Below are 19,341 nucleotides of genomic sequence, written 5' to 3' on the forward strand. Positions count from 1 at the left end.
GTGTGTGTGTGTGTGTGTGTGCCGGGGTCAGCAGATCGTACAGCTGCACCTGGAGTCATCTTCAGGTGATGATAAATGTGTGTGAAGATAATTTCAGTTTGAGTCACATAAAAGTGGTTCATCGCTGTCAACTTAAATATGAAAACATTAAATATATTTAAATGACATCACTTCTTGAGTAGAAGTGGCCTTTTCAACCCTGTGTGCTATAATCAATAATCAATTACCAGCTTCTTGCTGCACTCGTAGTGTTGCAGCTTCCAAGATGAAGGACAGGAAACAGCCAATTGTGACGGAGCTGCAGGATGATTTAGATGACGTCCAGGATTTAATGCAAATAATGAGCATTTACTGATCAGCGCTTAGAGGCCGGAGACTAAAAATCAAAGACAAGAAAACCGGAAGTAAACGGGGGCTATGTAGCTCAAGCAAGAAATTGCTTGAATTAAAAGTGCAGAATAATTAAAATAGTGCGACTGGAGTGAAACATGGATTCTGTTTGTAGGAGAAGCAGATGTTACGCCTGCTGCGGTCAGAGGAAACGGACGCCTGGACCAGATTAACCAAATAAATCTGAGACATTTGCTCCGTTTCTTCCTGAACTGAGAACGAGTGACTGCTATCAGCTGTCCTGTAACAGGAAACAGATCAGGGCGCAGGTGTGCTACCTGCATGGTGTGGACTGTGATTTTACTCAGAACAAAAAGACCTTCAGTTTACTGTGAAAGGCAGTACCTGTTTTAAGAATAATTTTCATGAAAAACATGATCAGGTCACATGACCATGAGGTATTTTCTCTGGTTATTGATCAGTCGATTTCCTCTCTGATCGACAGGAGCGATTTTGTCTCACTTTTATTGATCGCTCGTTTGTTGAAGAGCAGCAGGTTTCCTGCTGATCGATTGATCTCGGAGTGTGTTTGGCTTCATGTTTACTCTGCACGCGTGTGCGTGAGCGTTCCCAGCTCGCCGTGTGTCTCCTCGGCTTAATGTCCGTATCTAAATTCATGTGCGGTGTGGCGGCGGTGTGGTGTCGGCGGGCCGGATCACAAGCGGATTGTGTTGGATTTGAGCTGAAGCCTCTTTAATCATCGTAACACCGTCATTAATATTCATGCAGTCAGCTGGAGCAGCCGACACTCAGCGCTCCAAACTTTCTGCACAAAATGTATTAAAAACAGCTTAAAAAATTAATGGACTTGAGTTTATATTACATGAAGAAAAAGGGGGGGAGGCGGGAGGAGGCGTGTCCCCCCTCTTCGCCTCATTGGTTAATGTAGATTGGCGCTCTGATTGGCTTTTGCTTTTTCCCTTTTTTCTGCAGATTTTCCATCTTTGACGAGACTTCAAAGCGAGCGCGAGGCATGAACGGTCATTTAGAAGGATTTAAGCACATTATCACATCTGTAATTGTACATGAATAATAAGGAGAGCCGGCGGCTCAATTAGCTCTGAGTCCACAAGGAGATCAGAGAGGGGGAGGATGGGGGAGGACGGCAGGAAATGAGAAAAGTTTCAAAGTGAACAAATTATTCAGAAATAACTGAAATTTAGCTGCTTCACACTCAGGAGCAGATAATCGTCCTCCTTACTGATCGGGCCACTCACAGATCTGCAGGAGCAAACACACAAAAGAAAAAAGTGTCAGAAAAATGTTTAAAAGGCAACTAAAAGCAGGCAAAACCAAGAAACTCTCCGGGAAAAGTTTCAGGCTCAAAGGAAGTAACCTGATGTCCTCGACCCCTGGAGAAGATTACAGTCCTCCACCCGAGAAGCTCACAGTGAGAGCTGTGCAGACAGTAGTGGTGTTGGTCAGAGGTCACGAAGGGCCTGATCAGCACCCATCAGAGGGGAAAGCTTCAGTCCTTTCTTGGTTCTGCTGTAAGTCTGATCAGTCTGCAGAGGCTCACAGAAAGAACATCCTGCCACCATCCTCCCGCACTGCTTCTTGCTTCTCCTTGTTCCCAGTACGGGGTCGTGGATGGGTCAGGTGGTCCGTGAGAGGTCTGTGGGCGAGAAAGAGAGGGCAAGGGACATGACAGAGAGAGAGGGTGAGGGACATGACAGACGGGGAGAGAGAGAAAGGGTGAGGGACATGACAGACGGAGAGAGAGGGTGAGGGACATGACAGGCGGGGAGAGAGAGAGGGTGAGGGACATGACAGGCGGGGAGAGTCGGTTGTTTGCACAGTCGGTTGTTCGCACAGGTGGGTGTTCGCACAGGCGGTTGTTCGCACAGTCGGTTGTTCGCACAGGTGGGTGTTCGCACAGGCGGTTGTTCGCACAGTCGGTTGTTCGCACAGGTGGGTGTTCGCACAGTCGGTTGTTCGCACAGTCGGTTGTTCGCACAGGTGGGTGTTCGCACAGGCGGTTGTTCGCACAGTCGGTTGTTCGCACAGTCGGTTGTTCGCACAGGTGGGTGTTCGCACAGTCGGTTGTTCGCACAGTCGGTTGTTCGCACAGTCGGTTGTTCGCACAGGCGGTTGTTCGCACAGTCGGTTGTTCGCACAGGTGGGTGTTCGCACAGTCGGTTGTTCGCACAGGCGGGTGTTCGCACAGGCGGTTGTTCGCACAGTCGGTTGTTCGCACAGTCGGTTGTTCGCACAGGTGGGTGTTCGCACAGTCGGTTGTTCGCACAGGTGGGTGTTCGCACAGTCGGTTGTTCGCACAGTCGGTTGTTCGCACAGGTGGGTGTTCGCACAGTCGGTTGTTCGCACAGTCGGTTGTTCGCACAGTCGGTTGTTCGCACAGTCGGTTGTTCGCACAGGCGGGTGTTCGCACAGGCGGGTCTTTGGTGTCTGTCTGCTTTAGCTGTCGCTTCCTTTTTGTCCAGCTAATCCCAGAGTGAACGTGGAGCTGCGACAGCGTCTTCCTGCACTTATCAGAACCCAGCTCATCAGCTCCAACGGGTGAGTGCAGTACCTGTCAGGCTATGGTTGAGGGTGGAGGTGATGTTGGAGGTTAGTTGCAGCTGAATGTTTAGTTTCACCAACAGCCGATTATCTACCTCCATCTCCTCCAATCCCAGCATCCTCCTCTGTCACTCCAGCCCTCTGGATGTCCTCCTCCAACATCCACGTTCCTCGTGAACCTCTGAGCTCTTCCTCTGCTTCTCCTGTCTGCAGCTCCACCTTCATCCTCCACATTAATCCTCCACCATCTCGGTCTCTCTGTCTTTGAGCTGTCCCTGTGATGACTCATTGATCATGTCCGTATCGCGCACGCTGCTGCTGTTTAGAGGTCAGCGAAAGTCACCTCATGTTGTTTCTGATGTTCACAGATCAGAGATCAGCCTGAGCCCCAACCTGAACTACGACCACCACACCTGGCCTCGAGGTAACATCCACCCCCATCATAGGTACAGTTTTACCTCAGATACGTTGTTTAGTGTTTGTTTTACACTTTTCATGCATTTTGAACTGGAGTGTGATGAATGTGGGCTTCACAGTGTGTTATTGATGGGAGAGTTAGAGTCAACATGAAGTCCCGTCATGCTCTGGGTTAATTCGTATTTGAAGATGTGAGGCAGACGCTGCTGAATGTCGGACCAACAAACTGATCATGATCACTGGGCTCTTTGATTCCTGAACTCTTTGATCAGGAAATGTAAAATATTCACCTGCAAGTGACCTCTTACCTGTCTGTCAGTTCCACAGCACCTGCAGGAGCCGTCGACCTCCTGCTCCCCTCCACCTCCATCCTACAGAAGGTCCGCCTCTCCTTTGTCACCTCCGCCCTGCAGGAAGTCTGTGTCCCCGCTATCCTCCAGTCGCCTGGGAGGTGCAGAAGAGATGGAAGTGGACCTTTCGACCAGCAGAGGTCTTTCTCCTTGGGCAAAGAGCTGTGGAGATACTGCAGATGAAGGTGGCGCACCCGGAGATCCTGCTAGCCCCTCCCTCAGCAGACACCTGGTGACCGCTGTGGACAGGTGAGTGGGAGCAGTGCCGACGATGAGATGTTAGAGCGGGCCCTGCTCTGAAGAGAGTCTGGTGGAAAAGTTTCAGGTTTTTAGCGCTGGAGTTGTGAGAAGTTGTTCAGATGTATCCGAGCTATAGATTATTACACGTGTCAGTAATAACGTGGCCGATATTGGAGCCTCCATGCTGCCGTATTCTCGGTGCTTTTTGAACGGATTAATGTGATATGTTTAGAGCCCCCACACAGTGAGCTTTATTAAAAAGTTTATTGCTTTTCATTAAACTTCCTCTGCTTTCTTTAGATTCTGTCATTTTTCCTGCTTCTTTTGTCTTTTGATGCATTTTGAAATAAATTTGTGGAGCACTTTGAGTTGCATCACTGTTTGAAATGTGAGCTATTAAATTTAGATTTGATTTGATTAGTGGGAGCGAGACCAAAATAGAAAGATAGTAAAAGCAGCGGCTTGATTAGAAGCAGCTGATGTTATAAAGTCAGAAACAGTCAATTACAGAAGACACAGTGAGCCACACTCAGCGTCTTATTTACCCGCTTTATTACGAAGCCACGACGCAGCCTGACCTTTAAGGTAATATGAGAGAATTAGAGGCGAACATCAGCCGCTGCTTATTAAACCTGCTGCTGCTGCAGCGTGCAGCCTCACATCTGATAAAGTGAGGCCGCGACCTCCCGTTAAAACACCTGACCTCACTACACACAGGTGAAACACTAATGAAACGCTGAGCCCTGACCAATGAGAGCCTCGCAGAGTGGCGAGCAGCTGCTGAGGAACTTCCGACCATGAGATCGGTAAAAAACAGCCGCTCGGTTTAACGCGCTCCTCGGTGTCGGACAACCAAAAGTTTTGAGATAAACCAAAAGATCTCCAGGTGATGAGCCGATGGTGGACAGATGTACCTGCTCACATGCAGCCCACCAATCCATCGAGAGCAACGTCGAGTCAGCACTAAGCGCGCTTAAAGTGAGATGGCCTTCTAGACTGTGTGGTCTCTGTGGATGAATGTGACGGCTCAGGTGGAGCTCAGCATCCATCCGCAGGAGATCTGCTTTATTACAAACCTGAAGGAGGAGGACAGACGCATTATTTACCCGCCCGCTGTTACTGCACTCACCGTCACTGCGATGGACGTCCAGAGGAAGTGGGAACAGGAAACGAAGCAGATGTCTCCGCAGAGCGTCTCATCTTCTCTCTAATCGACACAGAGACGACCTGCTCATACGCTCCTGCCGCTGGCCTGGCCGCAGTGACGAAATCCACTCAATCTCACTGAACCAAAACTGCAGCGAGGTGCCGCCGCCGTCAGTTTTGGATGTACACCGCTGCGGGCGCAGCGAGGACATGCTGCCAATAAATGTGTAACACTTCTCTGTTTTTAGTTAATGTTCTCACAGTGTGGAAAATACTAGCTTACCTTCAGTGCAGCACATTTAAAACATGTTAACGAGTGCCGTTACAGATATTTTAATATGGTGTGAAACAGCAGGTACCTGAGAGTGATGTCTCAGAGCGCTGTGTGCGCCGCTGAGGCTTTCAGTCGTCCAACGCCACACGCTGAAGGGGACACCGTTAACACACAGTCAGGCACACAGAAACGTACGCTGAGATTAACAGCAGTACAGGAAGCTAAACTGTGTGTGTTTTGTGTGTAGATGAGTTTGGTAAACTCGTGTCTTTAAAGAGAAACAAACATCTCCGGGACCTACAGCTCTTTAATCTGTGATTGGTTGTCATTGATGACATCATCTCTGTGCTGCAGCTCTGCATCAGCCCGGCCTCCGAGCACCGACCGAGACAAAAACATCTCGCTGTTACTGAAGGAGCTCGACGCCCTGAGACAGGTCAACAACAAGGTACATACACACACAGGTGTTCCCAACCCCTTACATTATTACTGACTGGGTCTAAACCTCACTCACTGGAGGTTTTTTGCTAAAGTGCATGATGGGAGTTGTAGTCACCTCATATGTTTGGTATCCAGCAGCAGCAGAAGGTGTTTGTGTGTTTGTGTTTCAGCTGCAGCAGCAGCTGGTTCAGAAGGAGAAGGAGCTGCATAGGAGGGAGGTGGAGGAGGAGCTTAGGGAGAAACGGAGGGAGGCCCGAGACTGGGAGAGACCTGCAGGTGAGGAGGGAGAGTGTCACAGTTTACTCTCCTCTTAATCAGATCGGATCCAAACTCGACTTCTTAAATATTTGAATATTTTCCATGCACACTCTCTCACACACACGACTGCATGCGCTAATTAAAACAACAGCAGTGGTAATGAGATGTCAGTTAACGTGGCAGCTGTTAGTTTAACAGAACAGTGTGTGTTTGTGTGTGTTTAACCAGCAATCACACTCACGTGTGATGTTGATTTAACTGAGCTGAGTGTGTCATCTGGTAGGATCATCACAGTAACACAGTGCTCCCTCCACCAGATCACAATAGAAACTTTTTGTTTGGTCATTTTTTCATCTGACCGTTAAGTGAAATCGTCACACACAGTCCGGCCGCCGGTCTGTTGTATGTTCTGTATGTCATGTATATTTTCAGCAGCTGAAAGACCTGCGTGTGTGCTTCACACCTGAGTAACAGCTAACAGAGCAAAGCTCACCTGGAGGTTATGAAGCTCCCAGGGTCAGGCGCATGCAGTGTGGCAGATCTACAGCCGCTCTGGTGATGGTGTAGTCCCATCATTCCCAGTAAAGAGATGGAGTATAAAAATACAGAGAGAGAAGGATCAGGTGGGACCTGACCTGTCCAGAGTAAAAAGTTTCCCACCCAGAGACCTGGTGCACTTTAATAACCAGCAGAGTCTCCACTTTAATTTTCTGTGCACCGAGTCTCAGAAGTACTGTGGTCATCTCTGTGTTATTACCCCTGAACACACACATGGCGTGGTAATCATGAGCTCTGCTCTCATTGGTCCATCAATCTGGAGAGACACTGAAAAAAGATTCTGCTTTTACTGAAATTTATCCTCAAACTATCCTCCTCCTCCTGTCTCCTCAGCGGTGTTGGAGGAGGTGCTGGCAGCTCAGAAGGACAGAGATCAGGCTGTGATGTCACGACTCCTGCTGGCCAATGAGGAGAGAGACGAGGCTTTGCTTCGTTTGCATCGACTACAGCAGGCGGCTGAGTAAGTTTCATCATTTCCTGTCAGTTGATTGAAGTTCGTTATCACCTGAGAAGAATTTAAAGCAGCTTTAAAGTTAAAGGGACAACAGTAGAACCCCGTGGACTAACAGTAGAACTCTAACTCTAATCTAATTCTGAGGTTCAACAGTTGAACACTGAGGCCCGACAATAAAACCTTAAAGGACTGACAGTAGAACTCTTAGGGCCAACAGTAGACCAATAGTAGAACCCTGTAGAACTACAGTACAACTCTTGAGAACTAAGAGCAGAACCCTGTTGACGGCCTGACACCCTGGCTGAAGCCACATGTGTGGATAAGAGGCCTCCACCTCGGGTGGTGCTGAAGCGGATATGTCGGGATGTTTGGGGCGCTGGAGGCAGACAGAGTCCTGGCTGTTCCGATCACAGCGATCAATAACGCGGGGGTTCTGTAATGATTAATAAGAGGAACCGTGGATGTTGCGAGGTTTGTGTCGGCTCTGTTTGTTGCATAAACAGAGCGGCTGTCGTCTCCTCTGAGGAGAATCTGTTTGTTCTTTTATTTACATGTGAAACATGTTTGCTGTGCTGACGGAGGAGCAACCTGCTGCTCCTCCTCCTCATTATGCACCTCCTCAGTCCTGTTAAGGGCTGTGAAATGAGCTCTCGTCGTCTTGGAGGAGCAGCCAAATAGAGCAGAAAATCTAATTAGAGATAATATCCCCCCTCATCCTGCTCCCCCGTCCTCCCTCGCCCCCCACCTCCTCCCCCCCAGGATGAGAGGGTAATTGATATTGGAGGCCACAATCCTTTTTATGAGGGACAGAATATGGAGGAGCATGTTCCATCTGTCAGGACTCAGTGTGTGTGTGTGTGTGTGTGTGTGTGTGTGTGTGTGTGTGTGTGTGTGTGTGTGTGTGTGTGTGTGTGTGTGTGTGTGTGTGTGCATGAATAATGTGATTATGGTGCAGTCAAACAGAAATGGGCTTCGGCTGAGGCCTCGGACGGCGCTCAGCGACCTGACCGCCGCCTGATCAATTTGACGTGAAACAGGCACGGTCCCTGAACCTGTGGATGAAGATGGACGCCGGGTCCTGACCCTCAGGTCCGAAGCAGGCCTCTCTCAGACGTCTGGGACGTTTCTCAGAAATATTCTGTGAAGTGATAAATTCTCTTTCTCATCTGATCCTACTAATGGCGGCGGCGGCGGGGTGTTTCTGTCGAGGCGAGCTGTGTGGGAGTGTTAATGACGGGGAGCGAGCCGAGCCGGGCTGAGCCGGGCTCGATGGGCTGTAAGCAGGGTGTTAGAGGAGCTTTATTGGAGGCGGCCGGTCTTTCATTACCTGCTGCTCCCCGCGGAACGAGCGGCTCGGCCACCTTATTACAGTTTATTACAGAAAACAGCAGCCGGCTAAATGAAAGAGCTTCCCAGGAGGAGAGCGCGGATCAGCTAGTTACCAGCTGCACGTCCACCGTCAGGCTGAGAGCGAGCACGAAGCTCCGCCCAACCCACGCCCTCGCAGCCTCACAACGAAGACAGCAGATTTCAGGTGGGCTTTGGGGAGCGAGGACCAAATTACTGCCCAGCTGCAGGAGCTCGGGTCATCTCACAGGCTGCGGCGGCTTTAATTTGGTCAGCGGCGGGAAAACACGGGGGCCGCCAGCCTTACAGGGCCCGATTACAGGCCGCTTCAGCCCCCTCAGCTGCTCCTCGCACGCTGTTTTATTTAAGACTCACTGCACAGAAATGAACTCGGGACTACCTGAACACCGAAATCACATTTCATAAAGAGAGGCAGAGAAAAGGAAATATTGTGTTTCAGAGATGGAGGCAGAGCGCCCTGAAACCTTTCCGTGTTCAGAGAGCCAGAAACATCCAGCTTCAGGAGGCTTACATCCAGGGTCCGCTGAACTCTGACCCCGAGAACCCTGCAGGAGCATTGAGCTCTGCCGGTTCTCACCAGTCCGGCTGTCACAATAAGACTTTGGATCTTGTGGCTTCTCCACCAACGCTGCCCTGTCCTGCAGGGTCAGATTTCCAGTTTAGAGACCAAAAGCTAAAAACTAAACAGATGTAGAAGGCGATCATTAACTCATTAACCAAATAAGTAACCACGTGTTACATTAAAACTACTCGTTAAGGTTTAGGGTGGTGGCTTGGATGAACACACGCCCTCGAACCCTGATGAAGTTAGTCAGCTGAGCGACTCAGGTGGTCTTCTGAGGATGAACAAGTGTGTTCAGGATCATCTGCAGCTGTTTCCACATGTTCCGTGTTCTGGGACAGCGTTGTTGTCCTGCCGTCTCCTCCACTTTAGTCCAACCAGCCTTCCTGTGGTTCTGTCTCTCCACCCGTTACCTGAGAGGATGGGCACTCTTTGCTCCTCCTGCTCCACCCGTTAGTTTCACGGTTGCTGTATGACGGCGAGTTTAGAGACATATGAACTTTTCTCATCATGATAGAAATCAGCGAGCTCTGACTCGACTCTAATGGCAGCCAGAGAGACCAAAACACTGATGCTCAGTTTTTTTCTCTCAAACTAAAATTAAATCTGCTAAAAATGTTGGGCTGACCTGTTCATAGGAGCTCAGGGCTTCACCTGCCGCTGAGACTTAGCACCGCTTAGTCTAACATGTGTCCATCTGTGTGTTGTCAGGTCAGAGTGCTTCCACCTGGACGATGGCGATCAGGTAAACGCTGGCGGCGTGTTGATGACCGCAGGTTCTCGTGGTTGTCTGAGGTTCTGATCGGTTTCCTTCCGTGTGCGTTTTAGGATGTGGATGAGCTCCTGCGGCACATCTGTGACGCCGACTCCGTCCAGGAAATCGAGCAGTTCGGCTCAGTTCTGGTCCAGCGTCTTTGGTTGGCACGGCAACGGCGAAGTGACATCACAGCTCAGGAGATGAAGGCCGTGATGGAGGAGAGGGACAGCTCTACCGCCAAGGTGAGTCTGTTTACCTGTGTGCTCCGAGAGAGTGGGCGAACACCTGTGTTTGTCATCCGTTCACAAAAGAGGCGCACCGATCAGACTTATTGATCAGAGGTGAAGGTCTGGCAGCTCGCAGACGATTTCTCAGCATCGACTCCTCCGCTGTGAGTGGACACAAGCAGACGTAAAGTAAGACTCTGTTAGCGCAGGTGTGTTCTTACAGGTGTGTCACAGACCAGAGTGGAGTTACTTCCCTCTGCTCAATCCGAGCTGAATGTTTTATACGATTCGAGCTGCTGAAATAAACCACGTGACCACAACAGAGTCAGCCAACGCAGGATTTTAATGACTCGGGCCAGACTGGACCCAGTTCTGGTTTGGCAGGTCATCCAGACTGACGTGATGATCCTGAGTGCACCGTGAGGGTCTTCACGAGAAATTCCCGCTTATTAATAAGAACAGACTCTTAAGAGCAGTCATGTGACCCTGCAGGGTCTCCTCCCTGTGCCATAAATCTGGGTGGTCATGTGACAAACGCGAGCTGCAGGTTTCTCTACGTCATCGTGTTCTGACAGCAGCGTTGCTAAGCGGCGTGTTTAACCCGGTTGCCCGGGTTACGGTGCTCAGACCTCAAATATTTGAGTTTGAATGTGAACGAGAATATTTATAATGCGGTGAAAACAGAGACACAAATATTGACAGCAGACTGAGACGAGCCGACACGCTGTTTGCTGAACACCTGCTGTTTACTCACCTGTGTGTGTGTTAGGGCTGCCACAAACGATTATTTTGATAGTCGACTAGTCACCGATTATTTTTGCGATTAGTCGACTAATCAGATCATCATCCATTGGACGTAAAATGTACAGCTTATTGCACCAGCAGCATCTGCTCTCATATAACTATCATTAGCTTACAGCTTTAAGTGTTTAAGGTCTGTGCTAACTAAAAATAAAGACAAGATGATAGTTTATTAAATTTTAATGAAATTTGCAGATTGTTTCGGTGAAGTTTAATAAACTCCTTGCTATCTAAAATATAACAGGACACTGGAGTATATTCTGGAGCATCTCACACTTCTGATAATCAGCTGTCTGCTTGACGTTTATTCAGCTGTGTAAAAACTATAACTTTAATCTCAGACAAACTGATTTACTCAGGAACAAATAAAATACAAAAAAAAAAAGCCAAACAATAACATTTTAAGTTATCTAAGTGACTCATATATATTTAACCTGAGTAGCGAAAGACGGCGGTGGGTTTGAAAACGATTTGCGGGGAGTCCGGTGTTCTCACGGCGCTAGTGAGCCTAGCCCCCGGCTCGCTAACGAGCTAGTGGGTAACAGATGTCTCCGAAAACGTCGGAGCGCTTTTGAAAATATGTGGTGTCCTGATAAACTGAGCAGATATTTGAGGTTTACACAGCTACATTCTCGCCTGAAAATATGTTAAACGTTTATTTTGTGACCCAGAAAGAATAATAAGAGTAACATTAAATTCTGGGACACAGCTGCTCCTCCTTCTTCTTCTTCGGGGTTTAGCGGTAGCTGACATCCTTGTACATGCAATGCTGCCATCTTCTGTTTCAGTCCGTTATTACACTCTTAAATCCTGCCACTTATTCCTGCGTCTTTTGTGATCGTACAAAGTTTCAAACGACGTGTCGACTATTAAATCAGTCGTCGACGATTTTGATAGTGTGTGTGTGTGTGTGTGTGTGTGTGTGTGTGTGTGTGTGTGTGTGTGTGTGTGTGTGTGTGTGTGTGTGGCTTACAGACCACCTCTGATGGACACACTGATATTAAAATGAGCCACACAGGTAGACTGCAGGTGTGTTCCCTCCCCACACTACACACTCCTGCTCACACCTGGGTGACATCTCCTCTTCTCCTGGTGTGGAGGTTAACATCAGGCAACAGCTGGACAGAGTCATACTCCCTGTCCCTTTGTGTATTTATATCCTTGTGGTCCCCTAAGGCAGCGGTCCCTAACCCCCGGGCCTCGGACCAGTACCGGTCCGTCAGTCGTTTGGTACCGGGCCGCGAGAGTTGAGGCTCAGGTGTGAAATGTATAGTTTTCAGGGTTTTTATCGGTTTTCAGCGTTATTTTGTTATCGTTTTTATCGTTAACTCTGTTTTCCTGGGTCTTTTCACGTGTGTTATGAATAAATCTTCTTTTTTTCGGTACCGGTACTAGTTTTATTTTGTTGTATTTATCCGCGACACCTTAAAGGCCGGTCCGTGAAAATATTGTCGGGCATAAACCGGTCCGTGACGCAAAAAAGGTTGGAGACTGCTGCCCCCAAGGTATGGTAATCTTCCCGTTTTTGGTCCCCACAAAGATGTTAATACCCGTACACACACACACACACTGCCTTACACACACATTCATCAACTAGTGATCATTTCTTGTCACGTTTCCTGATTGGCTGCTTCAGCCATCATTGTGTACAGTCTTCTGAAGTCATGGTGGCCAAATGGCGGGAACATTGTTTTACAGGCCATCTCTGCTGTTATTGACATTGACCAAGCAGTCCCAATGGGGGCGGGGTCTTTAAACGATCGTTCTCGTGATGTCAGAGCAAGCACAGAAACTCAGAGCATCTCTGTAAATGTTTGTATTTTCTCACTGTGACCTTTGAACCTGGCTTTGACGGTGAGCCGCCTGTGCGTAGATGATGTTGTATCACATTCAGAGGCTTCCCTTCAGATTTGCCAGTTTGAGTCAGACTTGGTAAATAATCAATCAGAACAACTGATTGGGGGCTGATTACGGGCATCAGAGTTTGGACTTTTACTTTGAAAAGGTGTTCCTGCGGTCTCTGGCTGTGATTATTATCGGCGCTCAGTTCACAGAGTTTATTACAGGACCCACAGAGAATTATTACCCACAATGCACCCAGACTCATAAACCGGTCTCTGTGGGGGGGGAGAGAACGGGGCAATCCAAGGGGGGCTCGGAAAGCAGGATCGGCGCTGCCAGCATGCCGCGTGCGGGTGGCGGGCTCAGAAGCTCCACCCCCTCCTGATTTGCTCGCAGATCTGAAAAACCTTTATCTGTTCATCTGACAGACTGTGGTCACCATGGGAACAGGCCTGCAGCAGCACAGCTGAGCTCTAGTAACCATGGCAACTGCCGTCAGGAAAGCAGAGGAGTGATGAGACCTGATGAAGATGGAAGGAAGTGGCAAATTTTGGAGTAGAAGAAGGAAAGTGTCCGTACTAACAGGATCCAGAACTCTGCACCTGTTCAGGTGTGCAGCACTCAGCAACAATAGGAGCACAGCTTCACCTGACGGGGCAGTAACTTTTACAGTCTCCAGGTGTCACTTGTGTCACTGGCTCTGCTCATACTTGCTGTCAACACGACGGCATACTGAGTCACCTGACGTCTGATTGCTGATGTCAGCGCGGTGATGACACGTTAAATGCTCTTCTTTGAATCTTTTACACATGTGAACAGGCTGGGTCAGAGCACCTAGTGGACATTAGTGGAACTGCAGGTCCTGACGTCTCCCTGCACATCTCCATGTTTTCCTCTCCTGGCTGCTCTGCGCTCACAGTGTTTATGATCTCCTTCAAACCTTCACCTCTGCTGGCTCCGCCCCATGCGGCCTCGCATCTTAAGCCTCTTACACCTCCACTCTGCCTCCATTAACCCCCCCCCCCCCCCCCAAACTTGCCACCGTATCAGCATCACTTCAGCATCACCTGGGCTACTGCCGCTAACCCCCAACAATATCAGTGCTCCGCCATCTTTTAACACCCCGCCCCTCTGCGTTAACACCACCCCTCCACAGTAACACCATAATCCCGCCCTCATTCTGCTGCTGCGTCGCGGTGAAATATGTTTCAAATGCCGCTGTAATCCTTGCAGGAGAAGAAGAAGAGAGTGCACTCCACGCTGGAGGATCACCCCAACCCCCCCCCCCTTCCCGCCACCGCTCCCTCTACTCATCTCTCAGGGATTATCTCCCCCTGCAGCCAAGGCTTCTGGGAAATATTAGAAAAGAGGGAGGGGAAGAGAGGAGAGAGTTGTCCCTGAGCGCGCTCAGTCAGTGTGTGCTCCTCTCCCTCTCAGAGGGAAGCTGCAGCTTCTTATTGAGCTAATATCAGGTAATTACAACATTATTAGAACATTATTACAGCATTATTAAAGCTCAGCCGGCGCTGCCATACACTGAGGCGGTGTGATTTCCACAGGCAGACCTTCGTTCCTCACTTACTGACAGAAACAGCTGGAGACAGCTGTGCCCGACGGATTACACCCAAACGCAACAAATCTGAGTTTAACTGGCTGATTTTACTTCAATGTAATAGAAACAATGATGATGGTCATCCTGATGGTCATTGTGATGGTGATGTGATTGTGATGATAATGATGGTGATGATGATGTTGATGATGGTGATGTGATGGTAGAGCTAGGCGATATGAGATTTTTTCATATCACGATATGTTTTTTTCATTTCAGGCGATAACGATATCTATCACGATATAAGCCAAATAACTATATTTGTAAGATTTAAATGTGCCGTTGCTCACAAGTAAAATGTGAAATAATCAGCAGCTTGTTTTTATTTAAATATTTATTTCCCATAATAAATTCAACAGGGTAGATGTACTTAAGGAACATGAGACTTTTTCAGATAAATAAAGGCAAATATTACAAACTACACAAAAGGCAGCCGCTAAAGCGTTTAAGTTTCAAAATAGAACAAACGAAACAGACTAAATTGTCAATTCCACTTAGAAACAAAATATTAATTCTAAAAATAAATCTTAGTTTGTTTTACAGAAGAACAGACAAAACTGACTAACTTTTGTCAATATCAAATAAACTGAGAACTAAAAGGAAATTCTCAATCTCTCCTTGTTGTATAGCTTAGCTTTTCAAACAGTTTTAACAGTTAGTTTAGTCTGACAAAAGCCGAATGACGAATTAGCGCTTCCAGTCAGAGACTGAGGCTACGTCCACACGTACACGGGTATTTTTGAAAACGGAGATTTTCCGTTTTCGTTTTAAAAAATAATCCCGTCCACACATAAAGGCAGAAATGAAGGAAAACGCTGCTATGAACATGCCAAAGCAGCAGGTGGCGCTAGATTCCTAACCGTGCAGAAATACTGGCTAATCAGAAGTCTAGAAGCCTCGGTGGGAAAAAGTAAACAAAGCTGGGGCATAGAAGCAGAACTGAGTCGTATGTGTGGAGGGACAGTAACTGTGTGTATATGTAAGCATTTAAACACTGCAGAGAGTAGAATTAACAGTAACAGTATTGTAGAAATTCATTTCACCGAAACAATAACGTGGCGCACAGTGTGACGCATGCACCAGTTTATTGTATTTCCAGACTTGCTTTCGGCACAATTTGCAGTGCACGCTACTCTGTTTTTTGTCAGACTTGAAATAGCCGAAATACCTTCACACTACGGAACTTCTATGGCTCTTCCGTTCGACAATCTCTCCGGCGTTGGAACCATCATCTGTTTTCTCTTCGGTCACGCTCGGTTGATTTTTCTAGTCGGCACACTCATTTCCTCCATTATGCGCTGGCTCCATTACCCGCTGGCTGCTTCCCAAACAAACACACGTGCAGCTTGGCACTTGTGCTGTACGTAACAAGTCACGCGACGTGACGCTGCGGCTGTGATTGGTTCGGCTCTGCGCTACTTAATTTGGATTGGCTGACCTTTTTTTTTTTTTTTTTTTTTAAGAGGACAAGAGCGGCGAAGTCTATCGCGATAGCTTAATTTCTCTATCGAGTAAAAGTTATATCGCGATACATATCGTTATCGTTCTATCGCCCAGCTCTATGTGATGGTGGTGATGAAGATGGTGGTTGAGATGGTTGTTACGCCTTTAGTCTAGGCGTGTAGAGAAGCACATAAGGTTGAGAGAAGGAGGAGAGAGAAGCAAGCACCCGCCCTGGTTCCCAAACCAAACAGCCGAAACCAGCTATGGGTGAAAAAGGTGATTTTATTCAATGTCAGGAAGCGTAGCTCCAGGGTGAACCCAGGCCAAAATAATAAACAAAACCAACTAAGTCCCGCCAGAGAAGATAAGATAAGATAGAACTTTATTTTTATTTTTATTTTATTTTTTTTAAGAGAAAACTAACTAAACCCTAAGAAAGAAACAAAACAAACAAATGACAATACTATCTAGGGCTGCACGATTTTGCATAAAATGAGAATCACGATTTTTTGGCTTAGAATTGAGATCACGATTCTCTCACGATTTTCTTTTCCAGTATAAATATTTATTGCACTTATTAACTGCACATCAACTTCGTAACAGTTGAGACCGAACATAAAAACAATAAATAAACATTAAAAACAACAAATGTCTCACGTTTTGTTGTCGCCGCTAAATGTTGTACTGCTTGAAATTCTGTCTCCACCGTTGCTCGACACTGCGTGTATAGAGCAGGTAGTGCAACAATAGAAAAATAGGACAGCACTGTGTAGCGTTTGTCTAGGGTGTTGATCATTTTCCTAAATCCCTCGTTTTGCACAGTGTTGATGGGAGCCATATCTTTGGTCAGGTGATAAGTGATAGCCTCCGTAATTTCTTTGAGTTCGACGGGTATAGGGAAGCGCTGTATAAGGTTCCCATTATTGATGTTTGGGTGGTTGACCGGGACGGATTTTCTCCTGTCACTCTCTCGTCATCCCTGACGTGCTCTCCGTTGTTTTTTCCCTGCTAATTTTAGCATCACGCGGCACAGCTTCTGTATCACGTGGTATAAGGCTCTGCCCTTGTCATTTGTTGAGCAGGAAGAGTGAGCGCTTGTTTTCATGCAGAGTACGTCCCGGATCAAAATGCGGTACAGTCGTCGTCGTTTTTTTTTTTTTTGTTTGTTTTTTTGTTTGTTTTTTAAATCGTTGTCATTTGGAAATGAGATCGCACATAAGTATGAATCGAGATCGCGATTTTCTAACGATTAATCGTGTAGCCCTAATACTATCCCTCGCTTCCTAGCCCAGAAATAGGAGAAAACATGTTAACTTGTTATTTTCTGTTATATCGCGAGAGTGCTGTTGCCCGTGAAGTGTTGTTGTTGTTTGTATGTAAAATGGCGGAACGAATAAAGCGCTGGGAATCGGAGTACGACGTTGTGTCTTTTGAGTTAACATTGGTAGCAGAGGATGGTTTCAAATTACAAAGTACCACCAAAGCTTGATGAAGCCAGGCCATACGAGTGCTGGAAGAATGAAGTTAATATCTGGAGACAAGTTACGGAGCTGGATAAAAAGAAACAGGCACTCGCGGTGGCGCTGGGGCTCGAGGGAAGAGCCAGAGATACGGCCATGGAGATACACGCGGAAGATTTGGACAAAGATGACTTGCAAAACTTGACGCGGTGTTTCAGAGAGAAGAGAAAGATCGCGCTTATGAAGCCTACTCGTGTTTTGACTGCATTGCAAAGAACCACAGCGTGTCCATGGCAGACTACATTATAGACTTTGAACAGCGTTATAACCGGATGAAAAAGTACAACATGACGCTGCCTGATGCTGTGCTAGCATTTAAGCTTCTAGATACAGCTTGTCTTGATGAGGAAAGTCGACAGTGTGCACGGACTTAACGTTTGCGTCTATGAAGTCTGCACTGAAACGGATTTTCGGAGGGAAAGTAACCGGAGTTTTCAGCGGAATTCAACTGAACCAAGATGCAGTTTTCCTTACGGAACAAAGAGGTCCCAAATACAAACGAAACAACGGTACTTCGTCGCGGAGTGGACAGCGACAACCACTACAAGGTACCAACCCACTTGACAAGTTTGGCAAGCGAACAAGATGTGCTATTTGTCAGAGCACTTACCACTGGGCGAAAGACTGTCCTCATCATAATGGTGACCAAGTAAAGCTAACTGAAGATGGGAAAGTGGAGGAGTGTAACATTACTTTGTACTAGAGATGGCACGATACCACTTTTTTATGTCCGATACCGATACCGATATCATAAATTTGGATATCTGCCGATACCGATATGAATCCGATATAGTGTGTTTTAATCAACAAAACTGTTTTTTTTTAAATATCTTGCTGCATTTTGTATAAGTTCATACTCAAGTTTAAAACAACAACTACACTAAAGCTATTCTGTTATACCTGTATGCAAAAAAAAATATTTCATAGTTCAGCAATACTGATCAATCTAATAAACTTAAACCTACACCATCCTCCCTATTCTGGTATTTTAAAGAGTACTTAGCGTAAATATTAAGCAACCTAACTAATAGGGTTCCAACTCCCAGCAACAACAAAAATAAATAAATAAAAAATAGGGAACCACCCCTCACGCTCCACCTCATGATGCTTAATCGACGTAATCAACCTTAATTTGATGCAGTGTGAAAAAAAAATGCACAGAAATCAATTATTTTTCAAGAAATATTAAATAGATTCAACATCTTTCTTCAACAAAATTGCAGACTGCACAGATGGTACCTTCCCAAAGTAAAAAGTACTATAGCTTACTAGGGTATATATATTAGACTTAATAGTTACTATATACAGTAATTGACTTCTATTCATTTTACATCAAATTAAAACTTTGGGTGTCAGATAATTATTTATTAAAAGCTAGACATTTTAAATGAGAATAAGAAAGAAAAGTATGTCTTTGTGCCCCCTTTTCCCTGTTCATGCCCTATCGGCCCCCCTGGCTAAACTTTGCTAGATCCGCCCCTGCACAGTTACCAGCATCAGCTACGTAGAAAAAGATCCTCGAGTAGAAAGTAATATTAAATAAATTCTTACAACAGCTTATCAAGCTTAAACGTGCTGCTGTTGTTCAGCCGCTGGTTTCCTCTTTCTGGTGCAAAGTGGGCCAAAAACAAACAAGAGAGACGGACTCGCGACAGAAAAGCCGATCAGCTGATCATTAAACAGTTTCATGATTGAAGTAGCAGCAAGAAGAGGCAGTCGCTCCATATATCGTTTGTTAAGCTTAACGCAGGAATGCTTTACAAACATTCAGAGATGGACTTACACACTTGCTTTACTTCTCTCGGGATAACTTTGTCGGAGATGAAATGCCGGGTTGCTAGCGAAGCTCCAAATGCTATCCAGACCACCGACAGGTCCCGCATGCCACAGCCGCTCTATCACGTGATGCATACTGCTCCGACGTGCTAACGTTCTGAGGTGAGTTACGGCGTGTTGCAAGTTTTGTGAGGTGCTTTCGTGATATTTAATGGATCGGATTACATTTTTTATTTTTCTCCGATATCCGATCCAGTAATTTAGGTCGATACCGATACGTAATATCGGATCGGTCCATCTCTACTTTGTACACTAAAGCCAGACTCTGAAATCTTGCTGACTGAGGCACTGGGGTCAGCCATTATTGATACTGCATGTACACGTACAG

The 19,341-nt window shown here is 46.8% G+C and overlaps 1 protein-coding gene across 7 annotated transcripts in view; it reads left to right on the forward strand.

Moving 5' to 3' along the window:
* mipol1 (mirror-image polydactyly 1) overlaps window positions 1-19,341 on the forward strand; it is a 46,246-nt gene that overhangs the window by 11,694 nt on the left and 15,211 nt on the right. For 4 of the 7 annotated variants that reach the window (XM_026151309.1, XM_026151304.1, XM_026151306.1 and 1 more), the window contains exons 3-11: window positions 1,324-1,361; window positions 2,832-2,907; window positions 3,279-3,334; window positions 3,647-3,926; window positions 5,692-5,785; window positions 5,949-6,054; window positions 6,928-7,054; window positions 9,690-9,723; window positions 9,807-9,977. In XM_026151309.1, coding sequence (XP_026007094.1) covers window positions 3,790-3,926; window positions 5,692-5,785; window positions 5,949-6,054; window positions 6,928-7,054; window positions 9,690-9,723; window positions 9,807-9,977 — 669 coding nt within the window. In that variant the 5' untranslated portion in view covers window positions 1,324-1,361; window positions 2,832-2,907; window positions 3,279-3,334; window positions 3,647-3,789. The remainder of the gene's footprint in view (window positions 1-1,323; window positions 1,362-2,831; window positions 2,908-3,278; window positions 3,335-3,646; window positions 3,927-5,691; window positions 5,786-5,948; window positions 6,055-6,927; window positions 7,055-9,689; window positions 9,724-9,806; window positions 9,978-19,341) is intronic. The other 3 variants (XM_026151311.1, XM_026151307.1, XM_026151305.1) reach the window with 2 other exon arrangements.

Source organism: Astatotilapia calliptera, chromosome 19 (genome assembly GCF_900246225.1).
Source record: "Astatotilapia calliptera chromosome 19, fAstCal1.2, whole genome shotgun sequence".
Classification (NCBI taxonomy): domain Eukaryota; kingdom Metazoa; phylum Chordata; class Actinopteri; order Cichliformes; family Cichlidae; genus Astatotilapia; species Astatotilapia calliptera.